The sequence below is a fragment of the Salvelinus namaycush genome, chromosome 2 (assembly GCF_016432855.1).
Source record: "Salvelinus namaycush isolate Seneca chromosome 2, SaNama_1.0, whole genome shotgun sequence".
NCBI lineage: Eukaryota > Metazoa > Chordata > Actinopteri > Salmoniformes > Salmonidae > Salvelinus > Salvelinus namaycush.
Window position 1 is genome coordinate 28508850 of NC_052308.1, and position 21813 is coordinate 28530662.

At 44.4% G+C, this 21813-nt stretch overlaps 3 protein-coding genes and 1 pseudogene across 3 annotated transcripts; 1 reads left to right on the top strand and 3 right to left on the bottom strand.

Annotated features, from left to right (window-relative positions):
* Positions 1–867: 867 nt before the first annotated feature.
* Positions 868–4695, bottom strand: LOC120025154 (transmembrane protein 240-like). The gene is made up of 4 exons (XM_038969611.1): positions 4639–4695; positions 4247–4353; positions 2505–2713; positions 868–1022 (listed from the first exon to the last, which is right to left on the bottom strand). Exons 1-4 carry the CDS (start codon positions 4693–4695, stop codon positions 868–870), a joined length of 528 nt encoding a protein of 175 aa, XP_038825539.1.
* Positions 4696–8546: 3851 nt separating this feature from the next.
* LOC120060965 (RNA polymerase II subunit A C-terminal domain phosphatase SSU72) lies at positions 8547–13101 on the bottom strand. The gene is made up of 5 exons (XM_039010420.1): positions 12822–13101; positions 11842–11985; positions 10149–10288; positions 9835–9953; positions 8547–9462 (listed from the first exon to the last, which is right to left on the bottom strand). The coding sequence occupies exons 1-5, from the start codon at positions 12899–12901 to the stop codon at positions 9361–9363; spliced, it is 585 nt and encodes a 194-aa protein (XP_038866348.1). The 5' UTR covers positions 12902–13101; the 3' UTR covers positions 8547–9360.
* A 4561-nt stretch (positions 13102–17662) lies between these two features.
* LOC120020953 (olfactory receptor class A-like protein 4) lies at positions 17663–19145 on the top strand. The gene is made up of 3 exons (XM_038964606.1): positions 17663–17749; positions 17880–18764; positions 19128–19145. Exons 1-3 carry the CDS (start codon positions 17663–17665, stop codon positions 19143–19145), a joined length of 990 nt encoding a protein of 329 aa, XP_038820534.1.
* Positions 19146–19654: 509 nt separating this feature from the next.
* LOC120020956 lies at positions 19655–21306 on the bottom strand (annotated as a pseudogene).
* Between the last annotated feature and the right edge of the window lie 507 nt (positions 21307–21813).

Sequence of the window (21813 nt, forward strand, 5' to 3'; positions counted from 1 at the left end):
GAGCTTGTGTAGCCTACCACTTTGCGGCTGAGCCATTGTTGCTCCTAAATGTTTCACAATAACAGCACTTACAGTTGACCGGGGCAGCTCTAGCAGGGCAAACATTTTACAAACTGACTTGTTGGAAAGGTGGCATCCTATGACGGTGCCACGTTGAAAGTAACTGAGCACTTCAGTAAGGCCATTCTACTGCCAATGTTTGTCTATGGAGATTGTGTGTTTGATTTTATACACCTATCAGCAATGGGTGTGGCTGAAATAGCCGAATCCACTAATTTGAAGTGGTGTCCACATACTTTTGTATATATAGTGTGCCTCTTCCAATACACAAACCCCTGTCAAAAATAAACAACCTCGAGCAAAATAAATATTCTAATTTCAAAACTGACATCTTCAGGCAAAATTAACACATGTTTTTACAAACTGACAAAACCCAAGCAAAATACTGAATACACCCTATCCCCACTTCTAGCAAAATTGACATTCTAAAACAAAATATATATAACTATTTTCAAAAACAGACACACTCTGGCAAATTGCTTACGCCCTCCTAAATGGATTCTCATTAACTACAATCTTTTTACATAAAATATGGGGGGTGAGGAGTGCACTGTGGGTGAAGACCATGGGGTCACTTGAGAAAGTGCTCTATCCAGTGTCCATAAGAAACCGTATGGTTTGAAGGGTATATCTTGGATAGTCATTGTTTAGTTGCCCATGTGGCTAAAGTCTGGTTGGTCAGTTGACAGCAGGTCTCAATCTGTCTCAGCCAGTCCATTGCTCTCAGAGTTGATGTGGAATGGGGTGGCCGTTGTGCCATGGCTCTCAGAGGTGGCGTGGGCTGGGGTGTCCAATGTGCAATGGCTCTCAGAGGTTACGAGGGCTGGGGTGTCCATTGTGGTACAGCTTCTGCTTAATGTGCACCATGTTCCCACTGGAGTCCTCCAGCTTCCTCAGGTGCACCCGTCTCCCCAGGTCTCTCAGGTTACAGAAGCGGGGAACCCATGACCAGGAGAACACATCTGGACACAGTAAAGGAAAGAAAGTAGGGGGCCGGGAAGACGGAGATACCATTAAATGTGTGATTGAAAGATTAAGGATTTGTCCTCCATTTAATTTGTGTGCGAGCGTGCAGTATGTGTCAAATCAAATCAAATCAAATTTTATTTGTCACATACACATGGTTAGCAGATGTTAATGCGAGTGTAGCGAAATGCTTGTGCTTCTAGTTCCGACAATGCAGTAATAACCAGCAGTTTGTGTATGTGTGTGTGCGTAATTGTGTGTGTGGCTCATGGGTGTGGGGTATTTATATCTGAGAATGGAGGTGTGATCCAAATTGACTCATCTAATTTAAGTCTGAGGACACCATGGGCTGAAAGACAGGGGAAAAAAGCAGGGAAACGGAGAGCAGAAAGGAGAGATGGAGAGAGGATGAGACATCTCCGCCATACTAATAAAGCCTGCAGACGTTTCACAGGAGAGACAGGCGATGGGGGAGAATTAAATTACATGAATTTGATTGGTGTGATGGGAGGGAGTTGGAAATCGAGAAAGACAGGGAGAGAAAAATTGTGAATTTTAAGCGAGGGAGAGGGATTCAGAATCTGTACAGATAGGAGAGAGAAATCCCAAGACACTGAAACATTGCAGCAGGTCTACTCTGAACTCACAGTTTTAAAACTATGGACACTAAAATGAACGCTGTTTGTGTGCACATGCAAGCGTGTGCTTGTGTGCAGTAGAGGAAATATCAATTTGAAAATACATGATTTTGAATCCCTATACTGTACATGACTCATTTCTGCACCTCTTTGCCAACCACCCCCATCACTTCCTACACGACAAGCAGCTCCGGGTGTGAATTATACTAATCCCACAACTGAATATAGAAATATGAAGAGAAAAATCTACACACAGGAAAAACTGTGACTAGACTAAATGGGAAGAATGTATGATGACTATATCAGTGCCAACAGTTTCATATAGAAATCTGAGGGGTAAAAAAATCCCGATGTCATATCTAAGCCTGAAAAAAATGCTGACCTAAAATGACATATAGAAAATCAAAAGAAAAACAGCAGCGAGCTGGGGAATACTATGATAAAGTAGGTTGATGGCTGAGTCACACATAAATGCCATCGAACCGTAGACAGGTTTACACACTGTACTGTAGTCTCTGAAACTGAGGCTCCCACGACACTGCATTTTTCATCAAACAAAGCTAATCCAAAGAGGTTTAAAAGTTGAGAGATCATACCTCTGCACATTCAGACTATTATTCTCCTGTCCATTCCCTCACTCACCCAAAGAGCATCCTATCCCCCCCCCCCCCCCACCCCATGAAAATAAATCTGTATTCCTTAGTAACTTTCTACTGGTACTGTTTTTAAAACCCAGAGCTCCTCAAGTGTTATGTCAGCATTTTTGGACCAGCTCCCTATACAAAGTGTCTCTCTGCCTGTCAGAGCCCTCCTGTGTGGTTGTTCCTCCTGCTTACTCACCATGGTGCTGTTTGGCCCTCCAGGCCCTGAGGGCAGCGTGCAGCGCCCCGTCCAGCCACAGCAGTAGCCAGCTGAGGAGGAAGCCCAGCAGCAGCCCCAGCATCAGGTCCAGCTCCTGCTTGGTCACGCTATCACTCACAAAGTAGTTCTCTGCCGAGTCTACCAGAGACTGGTCCCCATCGTACGGGATCACATAGTGGACATGGTGCCTGAAGTCCAGAGGGAGGGGACACAGGGAGAGGAAAGTAGAAAAGAGGCAACAGGGGAGGGAGATGAGACGGGAAGAAAAGAGGAGGGAACGCAGGACACAGTGGAGAGGGAAGGGAGGAAAAGGTGAGGGAGTAAAGCGAGAGAAGGGGCGGGAGGACAGAGGAGGGGGGGACAGGGTGGTAGAGTGGGGAGAGGAAGAAGTAGAAAAGAAAATAAAGAAAAAGTGCATTGAGGGAGACAATTACATAAGGGAGTAATTAAACCTACCATATATAGAGTATACTGTATATGGTTAGGCTGTGTGCGGTTCCATATGCTTTGCTGTAGTGCTTAGGGTGAGTGAGATGGATGGATGGGTTGGGTGGGTGTGCTGCTGTCAGCACCATCACTGAGAGGCGAACAGCTGCAGCTGGAGGACAGCACAGGAAACGCATCACTAACAGCTGGACTCGCTGCCCCATGGGAGTTGGGGTGCGGGGATGCATGTGGACCAACTCCCTCTCCTACTGGGCTGCAGGCATCGCTTCCAGTAGAGAGAAACCATAGCAGCAAGAAGAGAGTGTTGAGGTGGGCAGAAAGGTCAAGGGAGAGAGGTATGTGAAAACAAAAAAGGAGGATGTGGAGTGCACAAACAAGTGAGAGAAGTGAACCTAAGGAAGCATGTGAGAGAGTGAAAGATATTGCTATCCAGAACTCTTACAACTCATTAATATCTGTGAGGTCTCAAAATAGCTCTCTTTTTTCCTGTCTCCAGCTCTATCTCACTCAAACACATGATTCAATTCACAAAGCTTTATTGACATACTCGCTGCTGCTCTCCTACACTGTCTAATCATCTCTCTCACACACCCAAGCCACTCATTCACTCACTCACTCACTCACTCACATCCCATAGCTCATAACAGGTCTGAGTGGGAGGGAGGGGGAGGTATGGCTGCCTGCAGGAGTGAGTAATGTTGTTCACAGGAAAATCAACCCACTGACAGATACAGTTGTTTTCAGTAACATTAAAATGATTGAAGTTACATTTTTATGTAAAGCCCCAAACAAATCGTTTTTCAATTTATTTAAACTGTCAGTGATGACTAAGATGTGTGCCTAAGGAGTAGACTAAAAACTTAACAGGTGACCTGTGTTTCAATGTGACTCTGTCACACTGTGGGAATGTTGAGCCAGAGTCATTTCCATCATGGACAGGAGCATAGTTCAACATAAGTCACAGCTGTTCCATACATCATTGATGTACAGACTGTAATTAGATGATGAAAGTGATGGGAGCTAGACAACATGCAGAAAAGACATTATCTCAGATGCTTTACATCACTAGTTCACCAGTGATCAAACCTCTGAGGTGAGTCAACAAAAACGGGAGAGTCAACAATGTTTGTCCTATAACAAACAACATGAAATGACGATGGACCATTGCCATAAACAGTGCACTATAAATCACCTGAGGTTTCAAAGCAATGGTTTACTCATGCTCTTGTTTTGCACAACTTTAAATTGCTTAATATTTTAAAAGTTGGTTTTACCTTCCACAGTTGCAATGGCAGACGCGGTCCTCCCCTCGTAAATGTGGTAAGATGTAGTTGTGAAAGCGGTCTAGTAGAGCGTTCATGTCCGTTAGACACGCTACTGCCTGAAAAGAACCATAGAAGTAAACGGGGACAAAACAAGCTACATTCCCATAACACCATATGTTGCCCGACTTCTCAAGTAAATGACAAACAAAAATGTAAATTCTAAAAATGCACTGACTCCAGATAAATTGTTTTCCATTGACAGTTTGTTTATAGATTATGTAGCCTCGTGTAGCTAGGCCACGTTGATGTCTAGGTCTATTGAAATATCAATTTGACAGCTTTTAAAACGTTACATTGTTACACATAAGGGAGAGCGGGAATGTGCATAACCGTGTTCTTACCATCACAAGTGAAGCCCCCAAAATCATAAAGATCATGGTGGTTGTGGCCATTTGCATCCAAACTTCCTAACAGCAGTTTCTTTCTCGCTCGCCAGAACTATCCAGTGGTACCTGGGTCAAAAAACAACACTATGGAAGTGAAGGCGCTCATGGATGCAGAATCAGTGTCAAACCACCCATCCTTGCCTCGTCTATCCAATGTTCCTTTCTCCGCGACATGAGGAGATGCGGACCAGTCTCTCTTTCGCTCCCTTTTGAAAAGCACACTGTGCACTGGCGAAGATGGTTAATCGAGGTGCGTTCAATGATGAGTAGGCGTGGTGCGTTGTGAAAGCTGTAGCCTATGTCAGAAATGAGATTGTTATTAGGCAATTCCAGAGCACCGCAACACAGAAGCTGGCAGGATGAGGTCGCGATCCATGCGTTGTTGTGATGACCGCCGCCACTGCACATTGTTCCTGGTGTAGCCTAGCTTATTTACCTGGACGCATCCACTAGCATTAGGCAAAGAGGTATCGATGCATGTTTTCTTCTCGTATCAAATCGTTTTCCGTGTTAGCTCCCTCTAGCAGTTGCTTGTTTACTGTCATGCTATCTATAAATTATTATAGTCCAACATATGCTACTTTGGCGCAGCTCAAAGAGAGAACGGTCCCTCCTTGTGCATTCCAGTATTTATTTAGCTGGGGCATTTTTTTATAGGCTGTATCAATTTTCGACCGTTTTTCTTTAGATAAATTAAGCAGTTTAGTAACCTAGGCACGCCTATTCATATGTCAAGGTTTGAGCGTATGATAATGATGATGATAGCATGCTTCAACATTAATAAACAACGATTGAAAGAAACGGATATGTACACTTCTCTATCTCTCTCTCTCTCATTCTCTCTCTCTCTCTATCTCTCTCTGACATTGCAGTTCAAATAATGTATGCTGCACCATTCTGTGGGGGTTAGGCTTCGTTTGTGACAAAATGAACTTTATTGCTTACGTCTATCAGGGAAAAGCAAGCAAGAGGAAGATGAATTAGGCTTGAGTGGATTGGGGCCATGGGAATGCCAGCCCGTTCAATAGGGATTAATAGAATGTCACATATTTAAATCATTTTTCTTAATGTTGTCCTGACTCTCTAACCTGCAGGAAACCCAAGTGTCACAGTGTCCTTATAAGGGTGCACACATAAGCAACATAGACAGCACCGCGACCAGCGGATGTGGATTCAGCACCACGGTCGTGGACAGCACCGCGGTCAACTCCAATATGAGCCAGATTGGACCTGTGTTGTTGATGGTGTGGCTTTGTAGACAGAAGGCCTTGCCTGTATAGTGACTCTCAAAGTTCTCTGTTCTCCCCACGCATGTAAACACATTGGATTGGTTTAGCATGGGCTATGGGGAGTCCGAATTTCCATCATATTTCGTATACCAGTCATGGGAAATCTAAAATGTCACAGAATCAGGTTTATTAAATAGCCTATGACAAACAAAAACCCCTGGTCCTATAGTCCTATTGTAGCTAATGTATGGTAAGGACAAGGTCATTTATCAATTTATGTCACTAGAGATGACAGAGGGAGGTTGGGATATGGGACTGTCACTTTAGTTTAACCCTAGCTTTGTCTCTGGGGAATTTCCTTTTAGCATTAACCATAAATCAGTGACCTTGCAGCCCTCCCATCCTTCCCTCTCTCAGTATGAACAAACTGCTGCATCAATCAAATCATACTCTCTGACATTATTATGTTCCATGTGCAATTCAAGGTGAGCCAGGCTACACTGTGTCCCAGCCACTCAATTGTTTCTGGGGACTGAATATAACAATTGTATTGCTTATCATTAATCAGGGAAATTGGAGTAAGATCAGGACAGAACAAAATGTTAGTTGGGCATGCTGACAATGCCATAGGTAAGTGATTAAAAAGGCCTAGTAGGGCAAAACACATTCGAAATGGTACACATAGTATCATGTTGCCATATGGACATAAGCAGATGGAAGAGGATGAAATTGATTCTCACTGCATTCTTTATGAATGCTGTCATTGGGCTATAGAACCTTGACAAGGTACATTTGTTGATTAAAATCTTCCAACTGCATGCAGAGAGGCGTACGCAGAGCATGCGCTGACCAGCGTCTTCACTGACATTTTCAACCAATCCCTGACCAGGTCTGTAATACCAACTTGTTTTAAGCAGACCATCATAGTCCACATGCCCAATAACACCAAGGTAACCTGCCTAAATGAATATCGCCCTGTAGCACTCACATCTATATCCATGAAATGCTTTGAAAGGCTGGTCATGACTCACAACACCATCATCTCAGACACCCTGGACCCACTAGAATTCGCGTACCGCCTCAAGCAACAGATCCACAGATTATGCAATCTTTATTGCACTCCACACTGCCCTCACCCACCTGGACAAAATTAATACCTATGTAAGAATGCTGTTCATTGACTACAGCTCAGCATTCAACACCATAATCCCCTCCAAACTCATTACTAAGCTCAGGACCCTGGGACTAAACACCTCCCTCTGCAACTGGATCCTGGACTTCTTGACGGGTCGCCTCCCAGGCGGTGAGGGTAGGCAACAACACATCCGCCACGCTGACTATCAACACAGGGCCCCTCAGGGGTGTGTGGTTAGTCTCCTGTACTTCCTGTCACCCACAAAGAGCTGATGACACAACGGTGGTAGGATTGATCACTGACGACGATGAGGTAGGAGGTCAGACCTTGCAGTGTGGTGCCAGGACAACAACCTCTTCCTCAATGTGAGAAAGACAAAGGAGCTGATCGTGAACTACAGGAAATGGAAAGGGGAGTACTCCTCCATCCACATCGATGGGGCTGTGGTGGAGTGGGTCAAGATCGTCAGTGTCCACATCACTAACAGATAAACATGGTCCACACACCCACACAGTTGTGAAGATGGCACGACAGTTGCATCACTGCTTGGTAAGGCAACTGCAAGGAACCCGACTGCAAGACACTACAGAGGGTTGTGAGTACGGTGCAGTATATCACTGGGGCCGAGCTCCCTGCCATCCAGGACTTCTATACCAGGTGGTGTCAGAGGAAGGCCCAAAAAATTGTCAAAGACTCCAGCCACCTAAGCCATAGACTGTTCTCTCTGCTACCACACAGCAAGTGCTACCAGTGCACCAAGTCTGGAACCAATAGGACCCTGAACAGCTTCTACCCCCAAGCCATAAGACTGCTAAACAAGACTGCTAAATAGCTAATCAAATGGCTACCTGAACTACCTGCATTGAACTTTTTTTTAAATGAACTCTTGCACTGACTATGCACATCAGTGGACTCTACCCACATACACATACTTACACTGACACTACATACTCCCATACACACATAACGTGCACACATATGCATACTGACGCCACACACACCCCTCACCACTTACGCTGCTGCTACAGCTCACTTTATCTATCCCATTGCCTAGTCACTTTACCCCTTCCTATATGTACATAGCTACCTTAATTACCTCGTACCCCTGCACATCGACTCGGTACTGGTACTCCCTGTATATAGCCATGTTATTTTTACTCGTTATTGTTATTTACTGTGTATTTATTCCTCGTGTAAATATTTATATTTTTTGTCAATCCATAACTCTGCATTATGGAAAAGGACCCGTAAGCATTTCACTGTTATTCTACACTGGTTGCATCCTGGATCTGGGCGGCAGGTAGCCTAGCAGTTAAGCGTGTTGGGCCAGTAACCGAAAGGTTGCTGGTTTGAATCCCCGAGCAGACTAGGTGAAAAATCTATCTATGTGCCCTTGAGCAAGGCACTTAACCCTAGTTGTGCTGAATAAGAGCTTCTGCTAAATGACTAAACTGAGAAAAAAAATGAGCAACACTAAAAAGAACAGTCAATTATTCAAATGTTTTTCTAGACATGTTTATTCATTCATTGGATTCATATGTACATACAGAAATATTCAGGCACTATGGACTGAGTTCTCAGCTTGCAAATAATTACAATGTTTCCATTCTTCTCAATTTACAAAAGAAAAAAATATTACTCCCTGAAAAAGGTAGCAAATCTTGTGTTTTTAAATATGAATCATACATAACGGAAATTAAGAGGGCAAAATGAGAACCTTGTAGTCTCTATTTGGTTGTTCATTATATAGCCCCCTATTTAGATTCATTCCTAATTAACTACTGGTACACACTCAGATACAGTCACACACTGAAACACATTCATGCCTAACCCATCTCCACTCTATCCCGTAAACACTACTACTCTCCACAATCAAGAGTAAATGTGACAAATTACTTAAAATAAAAAATATATTCATTCTTTAAAAAGGAACTCAAATCAATGTTGCTCTGCAATCCACATCACTGTGCAACACTTGGAACAAAAAAATCCTCCTTTAGAGGTAGAGGATGTGTTTGACAAAAGGGGCATTTCTCTTTGTGGGGAGGCGGGTCAGTGGTTTCACTATAGGATGGGGGGAGGACTTTGGGCCCACCTTGGCCCCGAGGAGGGATGAGCCTGTCCACTTAATAGAGAAAGCAGAGAGCAACCATCCCTTCACCCTCAGCCCTGAGCAACAGCAGAGACTGAGCATTGTGTATGTCTGTGTGAAAAGTAATCAGTAAGTTCATACGGAAGTGTACATGAGTCTGTGTATAAACGTGCATGTTTGGTCAGGGGGCGTATGATATTGCAGATTTGGTAGCAGGGGCATCAGTAGAAGCAGACTGTGTGGAGGAAAGGCCTGTTGCTCTTGTCCTCAAACTCTTGCAGCAGCTCGTCCATCTCGTTTTCCATGTCATCGGTGTGCTGGATCTGAGACAGGGAGAAGGGACAGTCTGAACATAACACCTGCTACACTGGGCAAGGCAAATGCATCAAATACAATTTAAGTCCCAGTTTAACAGAATCACAGACATTTCACTAACTCATGCACCATTGCTATCTCTCAACACAATCATCCCAACACCACAAAATGCTCTGTGTACCATCTTCAATTACATGTACCGTATGTCACCAACATGTATCTAGCAGAGCTCATTCAACACTGTAGAAAAAAAGACCACTATGTACCCCAGGAGTAGTCTCTGACTCCCCAATATACCATGTTCCTATAACAAAAACTGGCATTCCCTATGACAAAGTAACTGTGTGATTGTAGCTGCGTAGGGTCTGGCAGACACTCACACACTGACACAGCTCACAGATGAGGAAAGCCCCCAGTGTGGCCTCCTCGTGGTTGTCCTGGATGTCCACGTTGATGACGTGAACCGGCGTGAAGGTCTCCTGCTCCCGAGAGCTCAGGTCTGAGTGGGAGTAGTGATAGTTGATCAACATGTAGACAGAGTGGCCTAGCGCTAGACTAACTTCGTAGTTATGCATGCTTTCATGGAAGTGTATTCAATATTTCAGTTGCATTTCACATGCATTAAACCAGATTTATAATAGTTCATAACTTGACACGTGAATCCCTCCACCCTTCTGGGCACCAGTCCCCTCACCCTCCAGCACTTGGTCGTAGACCCTCTCCTCACAGGTGATGACCAGGTCAAACTGGTCCTTACAGCTCTGGAAGCGTTCCGGTCGGGACTTAATCCGCTTGTTGCGGTCCAACATGTGCAGGATTCCGTTCTGCGTGTATCTGAGGTGCTGAGGGTCAAGGAACACAGCAAGACGAGGGACAACACACAAGACCTCAAACATTAAGGGATCTATGAAAATATATCAAATGTCTCAGATTGACACAGCAGTTAGACAACACCCTCTAGAGGCCGAAACTCAAAAAACACATGAAAAACACATTTGATCTTCAGAAGTTTAATAACTTTAAATAAGATCCTGGCATCTAATAAACTACCAGTGCAGTATTCTAGATCAACTCACCTAACAATTTTACATTTGGAGAAAATATGCTGGGTTTTGGAAGAAAGAGTGAGATGAATAGTCAAGAAAATATTACAGAAGTGATCTCCAATCCTTGCCTGCACTGTAAGGATGGGTGTCAACTCTTGTACACTCCTAAAATAGGGACTTGGGAAGTGAAAGGAGTGTTAAGTTCCCACTAACAATTCATACATATCCCCTTTCTTTTTTGCAAGCATGCAGATATCTGGGTTGTCAACAAAATGATTAAGGGGTACATTTAAAACACTAGTGGTCATGCCTCCTAACACAGAACTATCTCAAATACTTCAGTCTTATGCTGAATCCCAAATTGATTGCTAGCCCCTACCCTGCTATGCACTTCAGTAGATGTGATAGGATTTTATTGGCATCTACAATATGATAATAGCTCCAATGTTCACCTTCCTGCTTACACCTATCCAATTAATTCAGATCCCAAGTGTAGCAGTAGGAGTCCATTTAAGGTTGGACCATGTGGGCTCCAGAGTTGTTATATGAATTGATGCCTTTTCAAAGATAAGAACTTGGCTTCAATGGCAAATTTATTTTTCTGAGGAGTGTGGTTGAGAGCCCTGTAGTGGAAGGAGGGGGTCCAATTATTTACACCTGGAAGCATATACTAACACAGCACAGAAGGAATGAATGTTCATGTTCAAAAGTAGTGCCCTTGCCAATTTACAATGCAAGATTTAAACTACACAGACTACTAGTTGGGTCAAATACATATAGTGCTCAACAAACCAGCATTTCTGTTTTGTTTAGTCTACATCCTGGTCCGGATATGGAAAGGCCGAGATATATTCCCTAGACCTTCTGGTTTCTGGGCACAGAAACAACCTACCTGGCTATAGAGGATAAATGGATACTTGTTTACATGAACCTGTCAAAAGTGAAATCTTTCATGCAGCCCACTCATTAGAAAAAGCAATGTGACAGCATGTGATAAATCTCACAAATAGATGTGAGGACTAGCCTGAGTGCCAGTCTGTATGTGCCATCATGCAAACTCCATGTCATTCACCGTCATGCCAATGTTTGGCTCGACAAGTGCAGCAATGGTGTTTGCAAGAACACAAACAGATCTGGGATCAGGTTAGTGAAGGACATCCTTTACTACAAAATCACAAACTTTAACATGCACCTCCATGTTCAGGGACCCTTCATGTTTTCATTCATATAATTTGGTATATATCTAGTGAATATTAAGAGAATAACTCACTGAAAAAAGGAAACATGGAAGAGATTGGGCTGTTTTTAAGGTGTGTGTGAATGCAAGTGTGCAGGGGATACAGCTCCTTGTCCTTGCGGACCAGGTCGTTGTACATCTGTTCATAAGTAGTTTTGAAGTCATACACATTGGGCTTGTCCGGTGCTGGACCAGGTAGCTTCACATGGGACCCTGTCCCAAAAGAGCGCACGTCAAAGCCACGCTTGCTATAGAGACGGAAAGAAATAGAGAATGAAAAGGGAAAATATGGTTACTTTCAGACCAGCACATACAATGCAAAAAGTATAGACCACTGCAGGGGATATGCGTGGATGTCATAATCAATGAAGTTCTCATCACAGGAGCCATATTACAGGAATCTTCTGTAATTCCCCAGTAGGCTCTCCTTACCTTTCTTTCCATCAATTTTTTTTAACTCAGTGAAATTACAAATTAGTCGTAAGATGTATTATTTTAGTGTTACCCTGCCTAAAAAGTTGATTCATTTTGAGGCTGTTGGGTGACAATTGCTTTATGATCCTTTCATGGAATAATCCAGAACATGACATTTGTAGGTGATGCATGGCAGGTCTAACTATTTGTATCAATTTTTTCCTGATCATATTTTTACAATTTCAGGTAGTTGACTGGTTCGTTGCCTACCTAGTTCTAGCCAGTTTGTTCTAGTTACTTCCAGTTAGTGACTGACGGCTACGCCGACTGCCACTGCACTGAGTTAAAAATGCTCTACTTCCGGTAGTCGTAACACCAGCGAGGAAAAATAAATTCGCCTTTTCTCCATGTGTGACACTCGTAATTAGTTGAGCATTATAAAGACCTATACGTCTCAGTCTTGTAAAATATGGAAGTTATCCATATTAGTGTAAAAAAATGCGTCGACCCGTCGTTTGCTGCAAACAGATTGCGGTCGGCGTAGCAAGCCTGCATTGTGTGGAGGGTGAGCTCTCAACCAAGTTAAAAAAACAAAAAAAAACAGGCCGCTGAAAATCAAAAGTGGCGGCTTCGTGGCATGTCGTCGTAGTTTGTCTTCCAGTAATGTTACCTGAGAATGTTGTGCGCTTCCATGCTGCGGTTCTGGTTGCTCGAGCACACCACCGCCACGCGCAGCGGGTGGCTCGGCATTGCGAATGCTATTTTTCTGAAAGAACTAGCAATCGAATGTTAAGAAAGTACAACACACAACTAGTTTAAACGTGGTACAAATGTAGCTATCACAAAAAGATTGCAGGGAAGACCTTCGTTTTCACTAACCAACCAAATACAACAAGGTATATATATAAATGAGTCAAAGCGATCTGACAACCTTCTTTCTGTGAGACTGTTAAAATGGCGACGGGGAGTTTTAACCACAAGGTTTTACAGCTGATGTCATATGGGGGCAGGGCTTCACACCAAAGCCATTTATGGTGAAACCATTGTGCATGCATGACGTCATCCAAACATAAACTTCTTCGGTCTGACCCGACCAGTCCTCAAGCCCTGATGATGCTGGAAAACAGGCTGCAACTGTGCCACATGTATCCGTTATTAATTGCACACAGTCCAGGCATAGCCATCTATATTTTATTTGTACGATGGATGGATGGACGGATAGATACAAATATTAAGAATATTTTACTGTACACAGGTACACATACACACATATTCGGTGTGTTTTATTGATTCCACAGGGCCTCCTAAAATAGAGGTTTGGCACAGTATTTGGCAGACTGCAGAGCAGACCAGCCTGTTGAAGGTCTATGACATACATAGCTCTCTACAGCCATGACAAGATATGGTGAATATCATTCTTGGCTGCCTGGGGGTTAATTGTTGACAGTAATTAAATGAATCCTCTCTGAGGTAAAAATGAAGAAAGCACAAATTAAATGACCTACTGTGCTTGCACTTATTATTTGCCACTTAACAGAGGTAATCAAAAAATTGAGAAATCTTTATAAATACTGGTTGGTACACATTTTTTTTTCCTCTGCTCAACTATAGACAATGTTTCACTCTTAGGTAGGCCTACCGACTACCATCTTACTATCTTTAATACAGCACACGTTGATTACTAGCAGAAAGGCTAATGAGATAAATACACATGAGAGGAAAATATGCACACACAAACAGAGATGTAATTATCTGAGCCCTATCATTTCAAAAGTATTTGAAAGTGTGGTGGTCTGTTCTGAGGCTTAGTTCATTGTTCTTCCACAAGCTTGCACATCGGTATGATGTATTTTAGTCGTGTGTAAGGTGCGATGCCCTGAATCTGTGTGAGATTTCTATTATGTGTGTGTGGTTGTTCAATCACAGTATGTTACATACATGTGTTTTTAGTGTATTGATTTAGATGTGGGAGTAAAATAAATTTGTGTGATATTGCTTAACAAGGATACAAGTGTGTGCGCGTGTGTGTGTGCGTGCGTGAGTGACATTAGTGGTGAGAGTGTGTGTGGTATGTGGAGTGTGAGTGCTGTGTCGTGGGGCTCATGATGTTCTCAGTGATGTACGCCACCAACAGGCAGATGATGACCAGCATCACACAGATGGCTCCTCCCACTGTTGTCATGGCGATCACAATGTCCTGCATGCCCAAGGGTGAGACGGTGAACTCCACGCAGTCTCCCAGGTCCTGTCTTTGGCCTGCTCCTCCTGAGTGGGGCGGTGGGGTCAGGGTGGAGGCCAGCGGATGTAGGCAGATGCGGTAGGGGACGTTCTCATGGAGCTCAGTCAGCAGGAAGTCCCTGCAACCGGAGCCAAGATGAAGACCAGCGCACTCAAACTGGGTGTAGCTCCCATTCCACCAGCAGCTCAGCGCAAACCCACCTCTTCTGACCCGTCGTCCACTGAATACCCTCTTTGGTGGGGCAATCAAAATCCTGCTCTCTTCCCCAAGCCCTGTCCCAGGGGCCCCTGTCTGTCCTTCTACAATTGTTCCTCTAGTCTTAGTCTCTTGTTTATCTAGGTCATGTCTAGCTGTGTTTCCTTTGGTTGTCCCTTGAGCCTCTCCCCTCAGACCTCCGTATGTCCACTGTAGCAGCACGCTACCATTGGTCAGAACATTGGCCACCAGGGACCCTCCTGGAGACTGAACAGTTCGGCACTCTCCACGATGACACCTGAACCCCTGCTGTGTGTGTCGAAAACACAACCGCCCCCCGATTCCCCCCTCTGTTACCCGGTAGGCACATATTGGTGCCACTTCTCCCTCCATGGCCATGACCCACCTTGTTCCACCTTGCACATGGTCTGGCCTGCCAGATATCACAGTGGTTCCTGTATTGCCTCTGCTGGTGTTGATGGATGAAGTGCCATTCCTATGGCTGAGGTCCCCCTCCAGCTTTGGTGTGCTCATAGTTTCATTCTTACTGAAATAATCAATACCGTAGTTATGGTGTTGGCCAGAGTTTGGAGAGACACCCACGTCCTTCTCGCTTCCCTCGTCTGATGAATATGCTGACGCTGATGGTGATTGCGCATAGCGGCCGCCGCGTGTCTGGTTGGAAACTGCGATTGTTGCGCGGCACAGACAGAGAAGCACTGCCGAGAAGGCGACCAGGGACAGCCGCGGTTGGCCTCTCATGTCTTCCCGTCTTACAGGTTCACTCTCACTGTATTTAGTGCAAATTGATAGTGGACTGCGCCGTTACTGTCAGCGGAGATCCGAGGCGAGAAAGAGAGGTACGGGGGCAGGTGGCTTCCATAACAGTCGTACACCACCAATGCGGTGTAGCCTCTCCCCGGTGCAGAGCACGAAAACAATCTGCAACAAAAGCAGACAGTAACAATCATATACCTAGTTGGATGATTGATAGTTTACAATCCACACTATTAGAGAATGAGCCAGACTGCTATCACTTGGATACATACGCATGCTTGATCTGTTTATCCATACACAAATGTTGGTTATGCACACAACTAAACCAACCAATAAATAGGTCACATCGCTCATTACAATTGTTAATGTAACGGAAATCAATGTAAGATATATTTTGGCTATTTGAGAAAATAACTTACATGTCTGGGTTTTCGAGAACGAGGACCGCGGCAGTTATCTTTTTAATCACATTTGGCCCAGTCTTGTCCTCCAGTCTGGCTTTCTTTGATGGTTGTTGTGAGGAAGTGTGTGTTTGTGTGTGTCTGTCAGAATGTTTGTAGCCTAGTCATCAGTAGTCAATTACATCATGAGTCATCATTTCAAATCCCCACTCCAATCTTAATTTCCCTGCCACCATTTCCGTTACTTTTTTGTGCCTTTCCATCCTTCCACCCACCCGTCCTTCCTCCCTCTTCTCTTTCCCACATTTGGTGTTAGGCTGTAGTCTTCAAGGCTGATGTGTGTAGTCTTTTGTCCATGCTATCAAGGCAGTTTATTGGAAATGCATTAGAGGATATTGTCTTGTGCATCTTTATCCTGTAAAACAAATGTCCTATTTTCATGTATTGTAAAAAAAATTATTGTAGAAGACTATGAAACTTGCAGCAATTGACTCTGGTAACAGTTTATAACACATTAATGAGATAAGTACATGTTACTTACGCTAAATTACATTTGGATATTGTCAGTGGTAACCCAGGGATGTAGTTGGTTTTGGTGTGATGCTATTTCCAAACCTACAGCGACCTCAAGTGGTGATAATTGATAATAGGTCTATAACGTTCTACAAAATTCTGGCGCTAGTAATACGGCAGACCTTGTAGAGAGCTAGGTTTCTTTTGCACACACTCAAACACTTCTGAAGATTTTTGCTGAAACATTCATTTCTGGTTAGTTGTACAACCTCTTTATAACCTCTTTAAAATAGTATCATCGTTAGAACGATCAGATCATGGATAACCAGAGCTGGATTACAACAATCTAAATACACATTGATTGCTGTGTTGATGAGTAGCGTAATCATCATATAGGTAATACAACTCTAAGTCTAACAACACTTACTGGCAGATATAAAGGTCACAAAAAGCTTCATATATGTGAAGATCTTGAATTTGAGAGCATTTCATTTTAATTTCTGATCAATTCGACTCAGCAGTTCACTGACAAGGTTATTGGAGGTAATGATTATATTTCCATTCCCAAAAGGAAACAATAGGCAAGCTAGTAGGGCCAAGGGAGAGGACAGGAACAGTGTGATTAATGAATAATACTGCAGCATCAGTGGATGGGATGGTTTTAATAAGACCCCTGGGAAGCCCCTGGGGTATGCTGGGTAAATTAGTCTGATGATGCCTCTCTAAATCTGAGCAATGGGAGCTAACGATGAGGGGGTAGAGACACTCATGGGATGGGGCACAAACAAATGGATCATAACATAACACACAAACATCTAAATATACATGTATGGGCCAACAGATATCTGACACAATCACATAACCCTGTTAAAATAGGAAGATTTCACCATGTTTTATTTGTTTGAATTAACCATTTACAGCCAGCTGTGTAACAGGGCACAAAATAAATACATGTCTGGACACCCACTGAAATGAGCTGAAATTATTTGTATATCTTTATGGTCTCAGGTTTTAGTCAGCCTCACATGTCTTGTAGATGTGGCCTGTCTGTGGGGTATGAGTTGATAAGAGGTGTGTGTTTTTGCAGCTGGCCAATGGAGTGAAAAATGTGCATGCCTTAGCAGCAGGTAAGGGCATGGTATCTAGGCGACAAATTATTGGAGTAAATTGACCCTGAACCGGGTCAGCAACGGTATGACTTTGTTTGTGTATGAGTGTGTGTGTCTATATAAATAGTTCACAATGAACAGGATAAAGGCAGATATACAATGGATACCCTGGTAGAGTAACAGAGTAGGGAGAGTAGCTCTCACCACTCTTGAGAGTTGAGACACATCTATGCAATGAATAAGAAATAAATAGTGGCGCCATGCTGAGGAGGATGCGATGTCGGAGGTCCTCACTGTAGATGCTATTCTGTTTGGGTTTCTGGTCTTCTCTGGCATCCTGGGAAACATACTGGTCATCCATGTGGTGAGGAGAGAACTATCAAAAAAATAAATGGAACCCTAACTGCCAATAGCCATGGAATATCAGCCTAAGAGGACATCACACAGTGTTTAGTGTAATAATGAATTATACTCTCTCTCTCCATCTCTCTCAGGTGTTCCAGTCGGCCATTGAAAGTTTGTCTCGTCGGCTCCCTCCCTCTGACACCATCCTGGTGAACTTGTCGCTGGCCAACCTGCTGACGTCTCTGTTCCGCACGGTACCCATCTTTGTGTCTGATCTGGGTCTGGACGTGTCACTGTCCCAGGGCTGGTGCCGCCTCTTCATGTTGCTGTGGGTGTGGTGGCGGGCCGTGGGCTGCTGGGTCACTCTGACCCTCAGTGCCTTCCACTGTGCCACCCTGAAGCGACAGCATGTGGCCATGGGCCCCCTTGCACAGGAGCATGAGAGGAGGAAGGTGTGGGTGGCTCTGGGGCTGGTCTGGGGACTCAATCTCGCCTTTTCCCTGCCAGCGCTGGTCTACACCACACATGTCCAAGGCAATGCCACGGTGGAGCTGATGGTGATCAGCTGCACCACCAGGCCCCTGCTGGGCTGTATGTGGGAATTCCCCTCGGAGGAGCAGGGCTCGGCCTTCGCCTCCACCTCCCTGGCCCTCAACGAGGTGGTTCCCCTGGTGCTGATGGTGGGCACCAACCTGGCTACGCTGCACTCGCTGGCCAAACACATCCGGGCCGTCACCTCGGTGGGCGAGGCAGGGGGAGGGACGCATGGCGAGCTGGACAGACATGTGGCCAGTGAACGCAAGGCCAGTCATGTGATCATGTTGCTGGTGATGCTGTTTGTGGTGTGCTGGGTTCTGCAAGTTGCGGCGGTGACATACTACAACCATAACAGGGGGCACCATGCGGAGGAGCTGCTGACTGTGGCCCACTTCTCTGCTTCTGTGTTTGTGGGCTTCAGTCCCATGGTGGTGGCTCTGGGACACGGCAAGCTGAGGAGGAGGATCATGAGGATGATCGCTGGCTGTGCTGACAGAGTGAAATGTCAACAGGAGAAAATAATAGATGAAAGCAAAGCTCCAGACACAAGGGAGAGGACTGTAAAACAAACCGTTTTCACTATTCAGAAGGAGAGAGAGGTTATCAAATAAGAGGAGAGAGTTAAAGCAAATATGAATGAATGAATGAATTAAGGCGTACCACTGTATGGAATCATTAATTAACCAATGCTTGGCTCCCCTTCAGTCTGTGTTTAAATGTCAACATGTATATAAAATCCTGTCTAAATATGTAGTAACCCACCCAATAAATACCTTAGTACTTTTAAAGTATTGGAATGTTTAAGATCTTCTACATTTGGAGTATTGAAATATTGTGAAGTTTGTGAAACTCTGATGTAGAGGAACCTCAAGGCATAAACTGTCTCAGAGGCTGGGAGATGGTATTTGACTGTTTATTAAAGAGCAAACAAGTCAGAACATGTAACAACAACTATCTACAGCTAGGAGTGCCCTCTTACGTACAGTCAATGCATCAAAAACATTCTCTCACTCACAAAAAGGCAGCTTGCCAAAAATAAATTGTGTTAATGTAGTCTCACTGATAAGTACAGAGTATCACATTTTATTCCAATTAAGAACTCAACAATCTTTTCTACAAAACCCTTTCAAACAAGTGACAGTGCTCTTCCTCAGTACTGATCATTGCATCCTTAGAAATGGTCATAAAAAGGAATGGGTTTGTCTCTCATAGTGGCCATATTAAAACAGCCTGCCTAAGGAGAGGATCAAAATGGATACCAATGGTTAGAGGAATGCTAACAACCATATAATTCTATGTTACTGTTAGGCTGAGGGCAAGTATAATATCTTTCCACTGACTTCCCCATTATGTCAGTTGCAGTGTGTGTGTCAGAGTGTGGGCTCTGTCAGTGAGTAAGAATAGACTTAATGACAGCACGCAGCCGCCGGTGACCCACTGCCAGCACGATGGGCGAAATGGCATTGAATATGGTGTTGGCAAAGTGAGCTGTAACCAGGAGGAACCGGCTGACAAACCTCGGTTGTAGTTAAAGTAGTTTATAGAGATGAGGCTGATTCCCCAAGACCCATTGAAGAGTATTATGAGGGCTGGAATCAACTAGAGAAAGAGGGAGGGCAGGGAGGGAAAAATACTGTGAAACTATTTACCGGTTTTCTTCTTCTCTTAGCATAAGGGTCATAAAACATACACATAAACATGCATTTTCTGTAATAACACTGTTTATTGAAAGCGAACCTGGATCATCAATCAATCAAATGTATTTATAAAGCCTTTTTTAAATCAGCAGATGTCACAGATTGCTATACAGAAACACCTTGGTAACCCATAAGCAATTGTTTCCCACATTCCTCATGTTACAGGTACACATTACATGTGCTGTACTTCTCCATCCTTCCATCCATAGTAAGCATGGTACATATAACATGGCATAATTCTGAATCCTGTCCAGCCTCTTTCACCTTGGCAGCTTGTCTCTCGGCCGGTACCCTCTTCAGGGCGGGTGCGTCCGTGGTCATGTGTGCGGGGTAGCGGGTCCTGCTGTGGGCGTAGAGCGTGTAGAGGGAGGCCAGGTTGGTGATCGCCATCAGCATAATGGGCACTGTCTCATGGATCACCATGGAGGTGGTGGCTTAGGCCAGGCCCTCGTAGCTGGAGGGGAAGTTCCACAAACAGCCCAGCAGGGCGCGTGTGGTGCTGTTGAACAACATCAGGGTCTGCATGGGAGGGGGAGGAGAGAGGTGGAGAGAGGAGATGAGAAGAGGGAAGGGGATGAGAAGATAGGAGAAGAGAGGAGAGGGGGAAGTGTTGGAGGGGAGAGGACAGGACAGGAGAGGAGACAAGACAGGGAAGCCACACCCACACCCCCATCAGGAAGCAACACCAGTCTCTGGAGGAGTACAGCTACAGAGAGAGAGCTGGGTGTCAGTTTTTGTGTGTGTCTGTGTGTGTACACAATAGTGCCAACCGGAACCATACTAATTCCAGTAATTATGGCACAGAATATTGTCAGCTTGCTTTCATGTCACATAGCATATCTCCAATCACAGACCACACCACCCTCCCTTGCGCTTGCATTTTAAACTACCATTCCTCAAAGATCAGCCCAAAACCCTCTGATATCTTAAATACCAAATCCCATAATCACAAACCTTTTACTTAGAGCCCAAACCACACACAATCCCCATACCTGCCTCGCCCTTGTCTCGAGCACCCACATAAAGCCATTATTCTTCAGCATCCTCTACTCCAGTGCTCGACCCCTGTCCCAGACCAACCCAGCTCCAGGTCAGCGATGATCAGCAGGGCGTTCCTCAGGACAGACATGAGCAGGTTGGAGAGGGCCATGTTCATCAGGTTGATGTCTGAGTTATGTACTCCACTGGGGTCTTTGAACACGTTCTCCCCGATCACACCAACCACTGTGGTGTTAACCATGATGCCCAGCAGGATCAGAATAATGTAGAAGGCGGTTTGAGTGGGAGACGTGGTGACACAGAGCCCCATCCCCACCGGCTCCTGCCCTCTCAACTCCGGCATTGGGGCCTCCATCTCAGCTACTGAATTAGAGTGAGTCCTGGGTAGAATACTTTGTCTCTCTGCATCCTAATCCAGGGCCCTATTTTCAGCCTTTTTTATTTTTTTTAAATATTTTTTTTTAGAAGAGTGAGTTATATTCCGGTAACCGTCAGCTCCATTCTATCTGCATCCTCTAATCCACTGCTAGATGTTTTATTCTAAACATGAACACCTAAATACAAATGCACAAAAAAATACATATCTATTTCAGGTACACTTTTATACACTCCCTCTCTCTGTAGCATCCAGCACAAGTCCAACCTCCCACAGAAGTACCTATGTAAACTCACCATGGAGACCAGATAAATACAAAGTAGTTCCTGGCATACCTATCCACCTAACTTTCCCTAGTTACTCAACTAACCTCTGCTAGGCCAGAGATATTGTGGGGGTTTCAATCCCAGAGTTTAGCTACTGAGCACGCATATAAAGGGAACACGAGAGATTCATCAGTCAGCCTGATTAAAA